This window comes from Pristiophorus japonicus, chromosome 7 (genome assembly GCF_044704955.1).
Source record: "Pristiophorus japonicus isolate sPriJap1 chromosome 7, sPriJap1.hap1, whole genome shotgun sequence".
Classification (NCBI taxonomy): domain Eukaryota; kingdom Metazoa; phylum Chordata; class Chondrichthyes; family Pristiophoridae; genus Pristiophorus; species Pristiophorus japonicus.
The window spans coordinates 120,129,902-120,145,030 of record NC_091983.1 but is presented as its reverse complement, the minus strand read 5'-3'; the positions used below and the strand labels follow the sequence as shown (position 1 = coordinate 120,145,030).

Sequence of the window (15,129 nt, the reverse complement as noted above, 5' to 3'; positions counted from 1 at the left end):
GCTCCCGGTGCTGCAGTCGGTAAGTAGAAAATGTTTTATTTATTGATTTTAAAAAAAAATTATTTCTTATTAATTTTTTTGATTGATTTATTGGTTGATTTATTGATGTATTTATCATTTATTATTGATGATGGCTCTTTATTTGTAAAACTGAAGTGTTTAATGTTTGTAAACTTCCCTTTAAACACCCCCACCCCCCCCACCATTCCCTACGCCTGATTTGTAACCTACGCCTGATTTTCTAAAGTGTAGACAAGGTTTTTTCGAACGTACAAAAATCTTCACTTGCTCCATTCTAAGTTAGTTTGGAGTAAGTTTTCACTCACGAAACTTTGAAATCAGGCGTAAGTGGCCGGACACGCCCCCTTTTGAAAAACGATTTCTGTTCCAAAGTGAAACTGTTCTACCTGACTTGAACTGGAGCAAACTAAATGTGGAGAATTCCGATTTCTAAGATACTCCGTTCTACACCAGTTGCTCCTAAAAATCAGGAGAAAATCATGTGGAAACTTGGGGCCTATACGATTTGCCATTCTTTTACCTCACATCCATACTCCAGATTTCCTTGTGAATTATTGTATATGTCGAGCTGAGCTCGATTTAATTTATCATCTCACCCAGGCATGCTTACATAGTGAGAGGAACTTCTCAAGACCCCGCAGCATTGGCAGGGCCTCGGTGATGCGGGGCCTCAGAAAATTCTGCCCAGTGTCTCCATTTTGTAAGTGAGGTCCTGAAGCCTTGGTGACTGGATGTGGTGAATACTAACAATATCATATTACTGCAGGTTCCAAGGGTCATTGATGGGCTGTTTACTGTGAAATTTAAGTTAAAGGTCAAGAGTTATAATGTGTCAAGAGCAGCATCAACCGTTAAACGTATATGATAAATGAGGCTGAATTAGGAAGTAGTGAATGATAAGTTTGGCTTTTAAATGCCTAAAGATTTTAGGAGGGAAGGAAACTGAAGGAGGTAGGGAGTTCCACAGTTTTGAAGTACTGACAAAGAATTAGCCAAATTTGGAAATGGTGAGATGAGTCGATTTCAACATCATAATACCACGAGGATGAAGAGCACATAGAATGGCTAACGTATATATTTAATATATAATTGTTAATTATTAGTGTTTGAATTTAACAATATTTTCTCTTCTCAAGTTGTCGAAGAATGTACCACGGTCTTCATTATCTTATGTTACTAATTAAACTTGTTATGTTTATAGTTACTGCTCAAAAGTCTTGTTGGAAGGGATTTATATACTGAATAGAGTGTAAATAGGGAAATAAGTAGAGTTGCCATTAACCTATAATTTTAAGAAGTATACTCTACCAGTTCCTATTTAACTATTTGGAAGGGTTGTTAGTTCTGTTGTCGTAACTAATGGAGCGACAGGAACTGGAGGAAGAAACATTTCTCTACTGCCCCTGCAATGCAAGGATTGTGGGCTACCTCAATATGAAATGCCCAACCTTGACCATTCCAATTTTACAAATGATGCCACTTTAGTGCTTATTGTGTCATGTGTATTTTGGCCACATGCTTGGGTGACATGCAAGTAGGCATAACAATGGCAATTGAAATGTAATGCAGACAAATGTAAGAATATAAAAAATAGGAGCAGAGCAGGAGTAGGCCCTGCTCGGCATGGGTAAAGTGTTACCCATAGGAGGAAAAGATGGACAGCACATGTACATGGTATTGAAAGAGTCTTAGTCGACTCAACATTAAAAATGCCCCACCAATACAGAGGAGCAATCAACGAAGCTAATAGAATATAAGTTAGAGAAGGTAATAATCAAACTTTCTTCTTCTTAGGCAGTCCCTCGGAGTCTCTGTCACTAAAAATAAGTTCTCGGGTGACTGAGTCCAATGCGGGACCTACACCCGAGTCTCTGTCACAGGTGGGGCAGACGGTGGTTGGAGGGATGGGAGGGTGGGATGCTTGGTTTATCGTGCGCTCCTTCCGCTGTTTGTGCTTGGCTTCCGCATGGTCCCGGCGAAGAGACTGGAGGTGTTCGGCGCCTTCTCGGATGCCTCTCCATTTTGAGCGGTCTTGGGCATGGGATTCCCAGGTGTCGGTGGGTTGTTGCACTTTTTCAAGGAGGCTCTGAGGGTGTCCTTGAAGCGTTTCCTCTGCCCACCTGGGGCTCGCTTGCCGTGTCGGAGCTCTGAGTAGAGTGCTTGTTTCGGGAGTTTAATATTGGGCATGTGGACAATGTGGCCCGACCATCGGAGCTGATCGAGCGTGGTCAATGCTTCAATGCAGGGGATGTTGGTCTGAGTGAGAACACTGATGTTGGTGCACCTATCCTGCCAATGGATCAAACTTTATTGTGCTCTAGTCAGACTGCATTTTGTATACTTTGTCCAGTTCTGGTCGCTAAGAAAGAAGAGAAACATTCAAGTGCTGGAGGCAGTGCAGAGAAGAGCCAAAAGGCTGATCTCCAATGTCGGATATAAATTATGAGAAAAGACTGGAGAAACTTGGGCTTTTCAGCCTGGTAAGAAGGTGATGGAGAGCTGATCTTATAGAGGTATATAAGATTATTACACATGTAGAAAATGTTAACTAGGAATGTTACTTTAAACTACCAGAATAGAACAAAAGATGCAGGTTCAAAAATAGAAGGGTACGTTTTGGATGGATATCAGAAAATTCTTGATCGTGCAGAAAGTGAGTAACATGTGGAATCAACTTCTAGATAGAATAGTGAAAGCAAAAAACCTGGAATCTTTTAAGAGGCAATTAGATGCTGCAATGGTGTGACAGAATCTCCCTGGATGAATTTAGATGGGCTAAATGGCCTTCCTCATCCATAATGATCTTATGATTAAACCCACAGAACTCACGCTGCTAAATAGAAGCACAATAACACTTTAAAGTATTTTTTACTATTTTATAAAAAAAACAATCCGCACATTTGAATTGGGTTATATTGTATTTGGTGACTTTGAAGGAATCAACGCAAGGACCATTTGTTTCGTTTTACCAGACTCTAAATTGTGAGCTAGAATCTTTGTTCAAAATATTGCTCAAAAAGGAAAAGTCTTTCCTCCTCCTTCAAACACTTCATTAATATAATTAAATACCCCAAATCCAAAGTAAATGTTTTATCAAACACTTTTGTATTTTGTCCTGTCAGATGGTAGCCTCTAATCATTAACTGGCAACGTAGAACACATAGAAAAAGTGATCTGCACCGCATCTAGTTTTACAGGGGAAGTATACTCTTAAATGGAGTAGAGCAATAACAGGATTTACCTATCTTTTTATTACATTGATCTAATCACCCTGTGTCATTTTGTTGGATTATGTACCTCATCTGCTGGAAGCATAACAATAACCACAAGAACATTTTGAATATTCTAGTCATCCTCCTAGTAAAAAGAATACTGTAAAACCAGTATAATTACCAAGTGCAAAATGTTACTTTTCATTTGCAACTAATTTATGCTACATTTTATTTATTGTTAATTAAACAATGAAAACACTGTGTAGACTTAAATGGTTGCAGATTAATCATTACTTACAGAGTTTGCTTATCATGGGACTTTATTAACAATGACAGCTATTGGTTTTACACACAAATTACAGAACTAGGTTAATAAATATTTATCTTTCTCTAACGCAATATTTTTTCTTTTCTTTTGATAGGCTTGTTTATCTTTCCTATCTATTACATTTGTAAGAAGCAGAGGAAAAGGTCACAGACTGGTATGTTTACGTAAAAGAAAAACAAGCCTTGTTTACATGGGTAATGACGGATGTGTCAGGTCCTCAGAATTCTGCAGTGAGAAGCAATAGCACGTAATTAACAACCAGATATTGAACAAACATGAAACTGAGAATGTTGTCATGAATTATTTTTTGGCCATATTGCTAAGTAGTACACCATTCTCGAATATCTTCCAAAGACCTACTTCAAGCACTGTGATGTACAACTCAAGAAAGAAGAAACTAATCAGATTGCTTTCTTTTTATGGATGGATCTGGGGTAAAAGTTAAGTGCTGAAGATGGGGCTGTTTTTCCATTTTGCACATGTTAGCAGTACTAAGCTATAATCATGGATGGTGTGGGCCTCTGGCAATGTTTGCACTTCTTGCATTGTCCTAACACTGTCTTAAAACCTCAATTTCTGAAGAGAATTTTTCTCTGCACTGTGATATTTCTGTTCCCTTCACAATGAAGATTCTCATCTCAAGGGATACTTGTGTGCTATACGCTCCACTTCATTAAGATCTCATCGAATTGGATATTTCATACACAGCTCTCTTAGCAGCTATCATTTGCAAAGGTGGCAATTGTAATTCAGCTCAAGCCATTCGAGGTAAACTGGGGTATTTTAGAATATTGTCTGAGTTGACTCTGCCACTTACTCCAAACAGCAAGCAGATCTGATCTTTATAATTCTGGAGTCATGGTCAATAGCATGAGTCTGAATTTTAGCCAAAATAATGTATATAGTCGGTTTTCTCCTCAACAAAAACTGTCCATGCTTTATTTCAGTAGTGGGAAATATTGGAATCTGGTCAAAGCTAGCTGTTGCTAAAGTGTGAACATGCAAAACAAATTCAGATCATGCAAAAGCAAATTATTTTTGTTAATTGACAATTTGGATGATTGTCAACAACTTTAAGAGTTAGCAAGTGCCCCTCGGGGCCACAAAAAATAATCTGTAAATTATAAACATTTTAAAGAAAAATTAACAAATTAAATTAAAATTTGGTCTCGGGTGATGATGGTGCACTCCAGTCCCTCCAGTGTACACCTATCATGGAAGGCCATGAGCGTACCTGTGGACACCACATGCTCCTTCTCCAGGGACACCTGGGTGTGGACATAGCCGCAGAAGGCAGTTGGGCCGAATTACCCCATCAACTGCATGTTGCCTGGACCTGTGGGTGGCCACCTTGGACCGTGCAAAAGCAAGCATTTGTAATTTACATCTCAATTAATTACAAGTTCAACTGATTACTTAGGATCTTCCCACTTAGCTTCCATGTCGATTGCCAATTGTGACTAATTGCCAGGATAGTGGAAGTGAAGGAAATCCTGAGACCAGATTTGGCAATCATACATTTCACCTGCTTGCATTCAATTTAATACCATTAAATTGTCATCTTAAAGTAACTTTTAGTGCCTTATTAGCATTTTCTTTGTGGGAGGAGAACCTGTCTGCTGCTAATAGCCTTGCTATAGACAAAATATAGTTCAATTCTATTGCTGTAGTATAAAATTAATTACTTGACAGGCTAAGCATAATTTTTTTTAACTACCTTAATGTTAACTAATATTGCAGAGAACTGCAAAAAAGTCAGTGTAGGAGGGTTTTGTGGTTTTGCTAGAACTGTTTCTTCATAGCAAATATTTTTACAATTACACAAATATACTGATCATCCGGTACCTCATTTCATTAGAGAGAACTGTCCTACGTATTGCATTTATATGTTCTGCTCTTTCGAGAAAATGTACAAGGAGAAAGGCCATTTGGTTCAACAAGCCCACTTTTTAATTAAGCTTAATCCTGGACTTTATCCCATTAATTTGAACTCAAGATGTAGCTTAGTATTCATAAGAACTTCACATTGACTGAAAATTATCAGTGAATAACTGTAATCCTACAGTATCTTTACTAATAGATACCCCTTCAACATGAGCATTTTGTCATATTGGCCCAGATTTTATGGTCAGCGGTGAAATGATGGTACTTACCGCTGACCTCGAAGAAAGCTGCACACAAAGATCTAGCGATCTCTCTGAAGTCGATTTCACTTTTCCCGACGTTAATTTCAATCTGACGCCAAATCTGGGGGATCTTTAGTGTCCAGCACAGTGATGGCATCAAGCTGGCTAAACAGCCAATCACATTGAAGAATTCTTACAGACAGCAAACCCGGAAGTAAAAAGCAGGTTTTATCCTTCATGTATTAATCATTTTACAGAGGGCAAAATAAAGATTGTGACATACACATGGGATTAAGGTAGAACCTGAAATATCATAAACAAACTTAAAAAAAAAATTATTATAAAAGAACATGGAATTTTTATCAAAGTGGAAAAATTTGTCATTCCACAAGAATAAAATTAGTTTTTCATGAGCAGAACAGTTCAGTAATTATGACTCAGTACGCCATTAAAAACTATTTTTCAGGGGTGTCTGAGCAATATTCCAGCGTAAAAGCTAAGTTTTCATCAGTTCAATCATTTCAATTGATTGCCAGCTATGGGGAGTTCAAGGAATGTCTGGACACCAGCTTCTGGATTTCCGCGTTTAATTACGCATGTGCGTACTCCAGAAGTTGCTGTCAGATTCACAGTTGTAATAACGGCGAATGCTGATATTTTCGCCGTCATTACAGCTGCAAATTCCAAGTCATTGTGTATTATCTGCATTTAAAGTATCTCCGTAAACCCATCTGTTTAATTGGACCAAAATCCTTTGAATGCAGTTTATCTTCCATACACTTCTCACTTGGTCACATAGCTTTCTCTCATCAGCAAATTCAATATTACAAGAAGCACTGTTCTCCAAATCATTTATGGATAGTGTTAATGACAGGGAAACCAAACAAACTGCTGCAGAATTCCATTGGTCTCTGAACCTAGGCAGACCCTTTTTTTAAGTTTAACACAAGCACCTGCTTCCGATTACCAAACTCGTTTTCAGTCAGCGATCTAATATGCCACTAACTCCCTGAATCTTAATCTCTTTTAAAAATCCCACATTTGGAACTTTAACAAATGTTTTTCGCAAATCTAAATAGCCCTCATCCACTAGTTTAATTGATCCCTCAAATAATATCATTGCTTCTAAATCTATGCTGATTGTTACTCATAACTTTTGACAATATCCCATAGAATGCTCTTAAATCTTTTTTTTAAACTAATGGTTTATATGGATTTAAACCCATGTTTTTTTAAAACTAATGGTTAATGGTTTTAAACTAATGGTTAAGCTAATGGGGGTACAGCTCCAGCATTTATAGAGGTTCTGAAAATATTAATCTCAGCACTGTCAAAACCCAATTGGATCATAATTTATATTTATCCAGTAATAAACATAGATAGACACATAGAAAATAGGTGCAGGAGTAGGCCATTCGGCCCTTCTAGCCTGCACCGCCATTCAATGAGTTCATGGCTGAACATGCAACTTCAGTACCCCCTTCTTGCTTTCTCACTATACCCCTTGATCCCCCTAGTAGTAAGGACTTCTTCTAACTCTTTTTTGAATATATTTACTGAATTGGCCTCAACAACTTTCTATGGTAGAGAATTCCACAGGTTCACCACTCTCTGGGTGAAGAAGTTTCTCCTCATCTCGGTCCTAAATGGCTTACCCCTTATCCTTAGACTGTGACCCCTGGTTCTGGACTTCTCCAACATTAGGAACATTCTTCCTGCATCTAACCTGTCTAAACCCGTCAGAATTTTAAACGTTTCTATGAGGTCCCCTCTCATTCTTCTGAACTCCAATGAATACAAGCCCAGTTGATCCAGTCTTTCTTGATAGGTCAGTCCCACCATCCCGGGAATCAGTCTGGTGAACCTTCGCTGCACTCCCTCAATAGCAGGAATGTCCTTCCTCAAGTTAGGAGACCAAAACTGTACACAATACTCCAGGTGTGGCCTCACCAAGGCCCTGTACAACTGTAGCAACACCTCCCTGCCCCTGTACTCAAATCCCCTCGCTATGAAGGCCAACATGCCATTTGCTTTCTTAACCGCCTGCTGTACCTGCATGCCAACCTTCAATGACTGATGTACCATGACACCCAGGTCTTGTTGCACCTCCCCTTTTCCTAATCTGTCACCATTCAGATAATAGTCTGTCTCTCTGTTTTTACCACCAAAGTGGATAACTTCACATTTATCCACATTATACTTCATCTGCCTTGCATTTTCCCACTCACCTAACCTATCCAAGTCACTCTGCAGCCTCATAGCATCCTCCTCGCAGCTCACACTGCCACCCAATTTAGTGTCATCCGCAAATTTGGAGATACTACATTTAATCCCCTCGTCTAAATCATTAATGTACAGTGTAAACAGATGGGGCCCCAGCACAGAACCTTGCGGTACCCCACTAGTCACTGCCTGCCATTCTGAAAAGTACCCATTTACTCCTACTCTTTGCTTCCTGTCTGACAACCAGTTCTCAATCCACGCCAGCACACTACCCCCAATCCCATGTGCTTTAACTTTGCACATTAATCTCTTGTGTGGCACCTTGTCGAAAGCCTTCTGAAAGTCCAAATACACCACATCAACTGGTTCTCCCTTGTCCACTCTACTGGAAACATCCTCAAAAAATTCCAGAAGATTTGTCAAGCATGATTTCCCTTTCACAAATCCATGCTGACTTGGACCTATCATGTCACCTCTTTCCAAATGCGCTGCTATGACATCCTTAATAATTGATTCCATCATTTTACCCACTACTGAGGTCAGGCTGACCGGTCTATAATTCCCTGTTTTCTCTCTCCTTTTTTAAAAAGTGGGGTTACATTGGCTACCCTCCACTTGATAGGAACTGATCCAGAGTCAATGGAATGTTGGAAAATGACTGTCAATGCATCCGCTATTTCCAAGGCCACCTCCTTAAGTACTCTGGGATGCAGTCCATCAGGCCCTGGGGATTTATCGGCCTTCAATCCCATCAATTTCCCCAACACAATTTCCTGACTAATAAGGATTTCCCTCAGTTCCTCCTCCTTACTAGACCCTCTGACCCCTTTTATATCCGGAAGGTTGTTTGTGTCCTCCTTAGTGAATACCGAACCAAAGTACTTGTTCAATTGGTCTGCCATTTCTTTGTTCCCCGTTATGACTTCCCCTGATTCTGACTGCAGGGGACCTATGTTTGTCTTTACTAACCTTTTTCTCTTTACATATCTATAGAAACTTTTGCAGTCTGTCTTAATGTTCCCTGCAAGCTTCTTCTCGTACTCCATTTTCCCTGCCCTAATCAAACCCTTTGTCCTCCTCTGCTGAGTTCTAAATTTCTCCAAGTCCCCGGGTTCGCTGCTATTTCTGGCCAATTTGTATGCCACTTCCTTGGCTTTAATACTATCCCTGATTTCCCTTGACAGCCACGGTTGAGCCACCTTCCCTTTTTTATTTTTACGCCAGACAGGAATGTACAATTGTTGTAGTTCATCCATGCAGTCTCTAAATGTCTGCCATTGCCCATCCACAGTCAACCCCTTAAGTATCATTCGCCAATCTATCCTAGCCAATTCACACCTCGTACCTTCAAAGTTACCCTTCTTTAAGTTCTGGACCATGGTCTCTGAATTAACTGTTTCATTCTCCATCCTAATGCAGAATTCCACCATATTATGGTCACTCTTCCCCAAGGGGCCTCGCACAACGAGATTGCTAATTAATCCTCTCTCATTACACAACACCCAGTCTAAGATGGCCTCCCCCCTAGTTGGTTCCTCGACATATTGGTCTAGAAAACCATCCCTTATGCACTCCAGGAAATCCTCCTCCACCGTATTGCTTCCAGTTTGGCTAGCCCTATCTATGTGCATATTAAAGTCACCCACTATAACTGCTGCACCTTTATTGCATGCACCCCTAATTTCCTGTTTGATGCCCTCCCCAACATCACTACTACTGTTTGGAGGTCTGTACACAACTCCCACTAACTTTTTTTGCCCTTTGGTGTTCTGCAGCTCTACCCATATAGATTCCACATCATCCAAGCTAATGTCTTTCCTAACTATTGCATTAATCTCCTCTTTAACCAGCAATGCTACCCCACCTCCTTTTCCTTTTATTCTATCCTTCCTGAATGTTGAATACCCCTGGATGTTGAGTTCCCAGCCCTGATCATCCTGGAGCCACGTCTCCGCAATCCCAATCACATCATATTTGTTAACATCTATTTGCACAGTTAATTCATCCACCTTATTGCGGATACTCCTTGCATTAAGACACAAAGCCTTCAGGCTTGTTTTTTTTAACACCCTTTGTCCTTTTAGAATTTTGCTGTACAGTGGCCCTTTTTGTTCTTTTTCTTGGGTTTCTCTCATCTCCTTTCTATCTTTTGCTTTTGTCTCCTTTTTGTTTCCCTCTGTCTCCCTGCATTGGTTCCCATCCCCCTGCCATATTAGTTTAACTCCTCCCCAACAGCACTAGCAAACACTTCCCCGAGGACATTGGTTCCGGTCCTGCCCAGGTGCAGACCATCCGGTTTGTACTGGTCCCACCTCCCCCAGAACCGGTTCCAATGCCCCAGGAATTTGAATCCCTCCCTGCTGCACCACTGCTCAAGCCACGTATTCATCTGCGCTATCCTGCGATTCCTCCTCTGACTAGCACGTGGCACTGGTAGCAATCCCGAGATTACTACTTTTGAGGTCCTACTTTTTAATTTAGCTCCTAGCTCCTTAAATTCGTTTCGTCGGACCTCATCCCTTTTTTTACCTATGTCGTTGGGACCAATGTGCACCACGACAACTGGCTGTTCTCCTTCCCTTTTTAGAATGTCCTGCACCCGCTCCGAGACATCCTTGACCCTTGCACCAGGGAGGCAACATACCATCCTGGAGTCTCGGTTGCAGCCACAGAAACGCCTATCTATTTCTCTCACAATTGAATCCCCTATCACTATCTCTCTCCCACTCTTTTTCCTGCCCTCCTGTGCAACAGAGCCAGCCATGGTGCCATGAACTTGGCTGCTGCTGCCCTCCCCTGATAAGTCATTCCCCCCAACAGCACTCAAAGCAGTGTATCTGTTTTGCAGGGAGATGACCACAGGGGACCTTATATGATCCGTAATATGATCTGAACAAATAGATGTTTAGTCCTGATATGCACCATTTCGGAACCATTAACTATTAGTATTTCTCCTTTTTTAAACCAATTTAAAAATCTTTGAAGGTCCCTTTTTTATTTTAATACACCGAAAGTTCTTAAGAAATGAATGATTTCTAAATTCACATAATTAGTTTAAATATAATAGCCCGGAATTTGCAATCAGCAGCGAAGCAAAGGCGTTCGCCACTGGTCCCAAAGTAAGCTTCCCACAAATATTTTACGATCTCTGTGTCGAGAAGTTTTGGTTTTCCGACGGGTAATTCAAATCAACGGATGTTAGTGGGGATCCCCTAGTGCAAGCTGCAATGATGTCAAGAAGCTGTCTGAGGAAGTGTGTTAGCTCTTAAAATTTTAACTTTCTGAAAAGGTTAGAGAAAGCAAAACAAAGATTAGGCCTCTCGCATGGGAAAAAGGCAAACCTAAAATAAAGATGAACAAACTTTAAAAATATATATATTTTTATTAATTTCTTAAAATGTTTAATCTTAGTAAACTGCATAAATTTGACACTGCACAAAATCAAAATTTGTTTTCCAGGCACATAACATTTATTTAGCGGTCAATGTACTGTTAAAATCCCAGTTATACGTGATCCTTCTGGATCCAACTTTTAGTGGGGAATTTAACAGCACTAGTATTGCGGAAAAACCAACATTTTCCTCAGTTTCCCTGATTTGAGAGATTACCCTGATTGCCGGCTCTGATGAGGTGGAGGGTGCATAGCGCAGCCAATGTGGGAGCAGTGAACGACAGACCACAACTTCAGGATTTCCACATGCATCAAATCCCAAAGTTGCAGTCAGTTTCAAAGGCGGAATGATGGCAAACGCTGCCAGTTTGCCGTCATCTGGACCTCAAATTCTGGGCCGTTACTTATCAGTTTGTAACATGTACAGGCTGTGTACTGTTATTTTCCTATTAAGTTAATAAGGTGCTCATTATTAAGATTACAGATACTACATAGTCACCTCGGATAATTGGCAATTTTTTTTACATGGGGTATCTGAAAGATAACTTCTGTGATAAACTGACTTATAATTGCAAACATTTATTTTTATAACTTCTAAAAGTGTAATACAGTACATTAAAACAATGTGATATTGACAGGTTTTGACTAATGGCCAGAGCTCACTAAAATCCCACCAAGACTTGACATTGGGGTAGTGCAAATATCTGAGTGTAACAGGAACTTGTGATTGGCTGAGAAGTACATTAAAGCCCATGATAAAAGTATTGTTTTTGTACTTTCTGTAAAATGAAATATCAATTTGGGTACAATCTCTGAAAATATTTTGTTGTGGTAATTATGTAAGTGCATTGACAACCCCCCCACCCCACAAATAATGCTAAAGAAATATGAGTCACCGGCTCTGAGAGGAAGCCATATTGTAGCCCTATCCCTGACCTGTGCTTCCTTTGAGTATAGCTTCCTTGTTGAGAGAACAGGGTCATGGAAATTAGTCTCTGATCTACATATTTCACTTAAAAGCAACATTCTTTTGGTTGTATTTTTCCATTAACTATTGAATCTTTATCGGGATTGACCCTCTTACACTTGCAAACATTCATTTCCTCAGAAGCAAAAAGCCAACCCTTGAATATGCAGAAAGTTTAGAATATTATTAATTGATTTAGATTTTAATGACCATTTTGATGTATTTTATTTTTAGTTCCTGAAATCAAGTAAAATTAGTGCTAATTGTCCAGACTGTAATGTCTTTCTTCACATCTCTCTTCTCTCTATTTCTTACACACACAAAGTAAAAACAGAAGAATGGAGAAATCCATTATTTAATCACAGGTATTAAATAATCTTTTGTCAAGGCATGTTTCTCTTTGTTGCATAATGGCTTGTTTACTCAGAGGTTTGAACAATTACAGTTGCTCCTAAGGAGGATTTTTCACAACTTTGAAATTGATGGAAGATTTTTCAGCTTCATTATCATCTGGGTAGTAATTTGTTGAGCTGCTGCCTGCCCATTTTAGAACCTGCCTGATTAGATCAATGGAATGAAAATTGGGCGGGTTTTACAATAGGCAGCGATCCACTCTACCAGATTACTGCCCAGGCACTAAGCATGAACATTTATCCCAATGAAACGTTGGGCAATAGGGCAAACCATTTCTTCCCTCATTCCCCATTGGTTTTCAAGCTTCGTCCTCCCTTATTTCCTGTATCTCTCAGTTATACCCTCTCTGCTTGCTTTTGTATCCAAGATGCTCTCGTCCACACTTATATTTGAAGTAACACCTCTCCTCGTCACTCAACTGTTTGCCAGGTCTATTGCTCTCCATTCTCCTTCTTCCCATTTATTCCCTTTAATCTGAAACCCCTCCTGATAGCAATCTTAGGAAAATGTCTGCCTCATTGATGAAACCAGGAATTTGCACATGATTGGCCAAATTAATTTTTTACTCAGGGAACAAGTTGTACATTGGGCAGGGGTAGGAGCCCAGCCTCCGTTGGAGAACGGCCTAACCTGCTTGTAAGTTTCTAAAAATTGTCTTCTGCATCTTTGGAATGGTTTACTATTTTTGGCCATATGTCCAACCAAAATGGTTAGTTAGATATGGTAGTTAGCCATGACACAGATGCGGGAATTTCCTCGAGAGTTTTCCTGATTAACTGCCATAACTTCAGCAGAAGGTTAGTGGAAACATCACTGGTAAACGAGTTTTCCACCTAAATTACGACAGCCAATCAGGAGAACTTCCAAGCAAATTCCCAGTGAGATTCTTTCATTCTAGTTACTTCTAATCTGAGTTCTTTAAACTCTGACTGTAGCTTGTGCAAGTGTGGCATATGGGAAGATAATATCTAGGACTGTTTAAAAAGTGAAGTAAAGATTAAAAACACTGATAACTTGAGGAGTCAAGTGGGTATAACAAGTGCTTTTTGATCTATGAAGGAACTAATTTAGCGAAACCACAGACCACATGACATTTTGTACAGTACTTCCTCTTTCAATCAGTAGCATTCTGTTCAGGTCACCTTTTATTTGTTCTATCTCCTTTTTTGTCTTAATAACAAGGTATTTTATTTTTCAAAATGGTTATTGGGGTCACTGCATGAGCAAACTTGATAACTGGACAGATAAAGTGGTTCTATTATTTGTGATTTTTAATGTAGGTATTTTATTTTTCTGTTTCCAAATAGCTGCAGTAGAATGAATGTTGCATAGTGTCCTTAAAAGAGATGGTTTCTGTTTGTAAGTATTAATGGATAATTCATTACCAAAGCGTGTGCCTTTTTATTTGATGTGGCCTCGTCAAAATTTGTCTTTTCACTAAGCAAATTGCTTAAATGATGGCTACAGTTACTCCGCAATGATTCAGAATACAAATCCATAAAGGTGTTCATTTTTTTTAATGCCAATTTAATTCCTCTCCCCCACACCCACCCCCTCAAGAGAGAACAGGGGAAAACTTGAAACTAGAAGTACTTTGCACTTGTGGTAAATGTTTATTGATCTTCTGCCAATTAAAGGGTCCTGCTGGTCGGGATCACTAAAAAAGACTCAACAGTTTTACTTTTACAACATAGTTTCACTGTGGATTGTGCTGAGAAAATATATTTAAGCTTATTTACATTAATTTTATGGTTTAGTTTAAAAAAAGAAATGTAATTGTTAATCCAATGACACTGTTACAGCCAATTCCATAAAAACCACTAAATGAATCAGATTAGTAAAAATTACAGTACATAATAAATTCCATGTAAATGTGTCTGATTAATGACTCATCTGCATTCATAAACTAGAAATAACAGCTTGGGTAGTTCAAGAAATATGTGACTGGACCACAAACAACTACCAGTACTACTTCTGATAGCTTTTTGTGCAAAAACAATAGCTGAAATAATGTGATTAAGTATACCAAATGTACTATTCTAGAGAAAAATAAAATGCAATTACATTGTGTCATGTCTTTAATGTTAAGTCAATACTTGTATTTTCTCTTGTTTTGATTTCCTGGAGCTCTAATTGAAAGAACATTTTAAAAAAATGTAATTACTTGCATGTAACAAATTGCTGAATTCAACAAAATATTCAACTTCTTTGAATGGAAGACATTTTAAGACAATTAATGTTCTACCTTCTAGCAACTTTAAGTAAAATATGGAAATATGAACATATTTGTTTCCATTATAGATGATGATCCTTTTTGGAGTCTTATGTTGAGGAACTGGGTGTCAATGTAGGTCGATGAGCACAGGGATCCTGGGTGAGCATTCCACCAGCCTGTCTTTGGGGTGCTGGACAGTGGGGAGAAGGCAAAGGGGGCAGGTGTTGCATGC

The 15,129-nt window shown here is 39.3% G+C and overlaps 1 protein-coding gene across 1 annotated transcript in view; it reads left to right on the top strand.

Annotated features, from left to right (window-relative positions):
* rnf217 (ring finger protein 217) overlaps nt 1-4,635 on the top strand; it is a 173,527-nt gene extending 168,892 nt beyond the window's left edge. Inside the window, exon 6 of the mRNA XM_070884453.1 lies at nt 3,656-4,635. Within this exon, the coding sequence (XP_070740554.1) occupies nt 3,656-3,729 (74 nt within the window). The 3' untranslated portion in view covers nt 3,730-4,635. The remainder of the gene's footprint in view (nt 1-3,655) is intronic.
* The last annotated feature ends 10,494 nt before the right edge of the window (nt 4,636-15,129 follow it).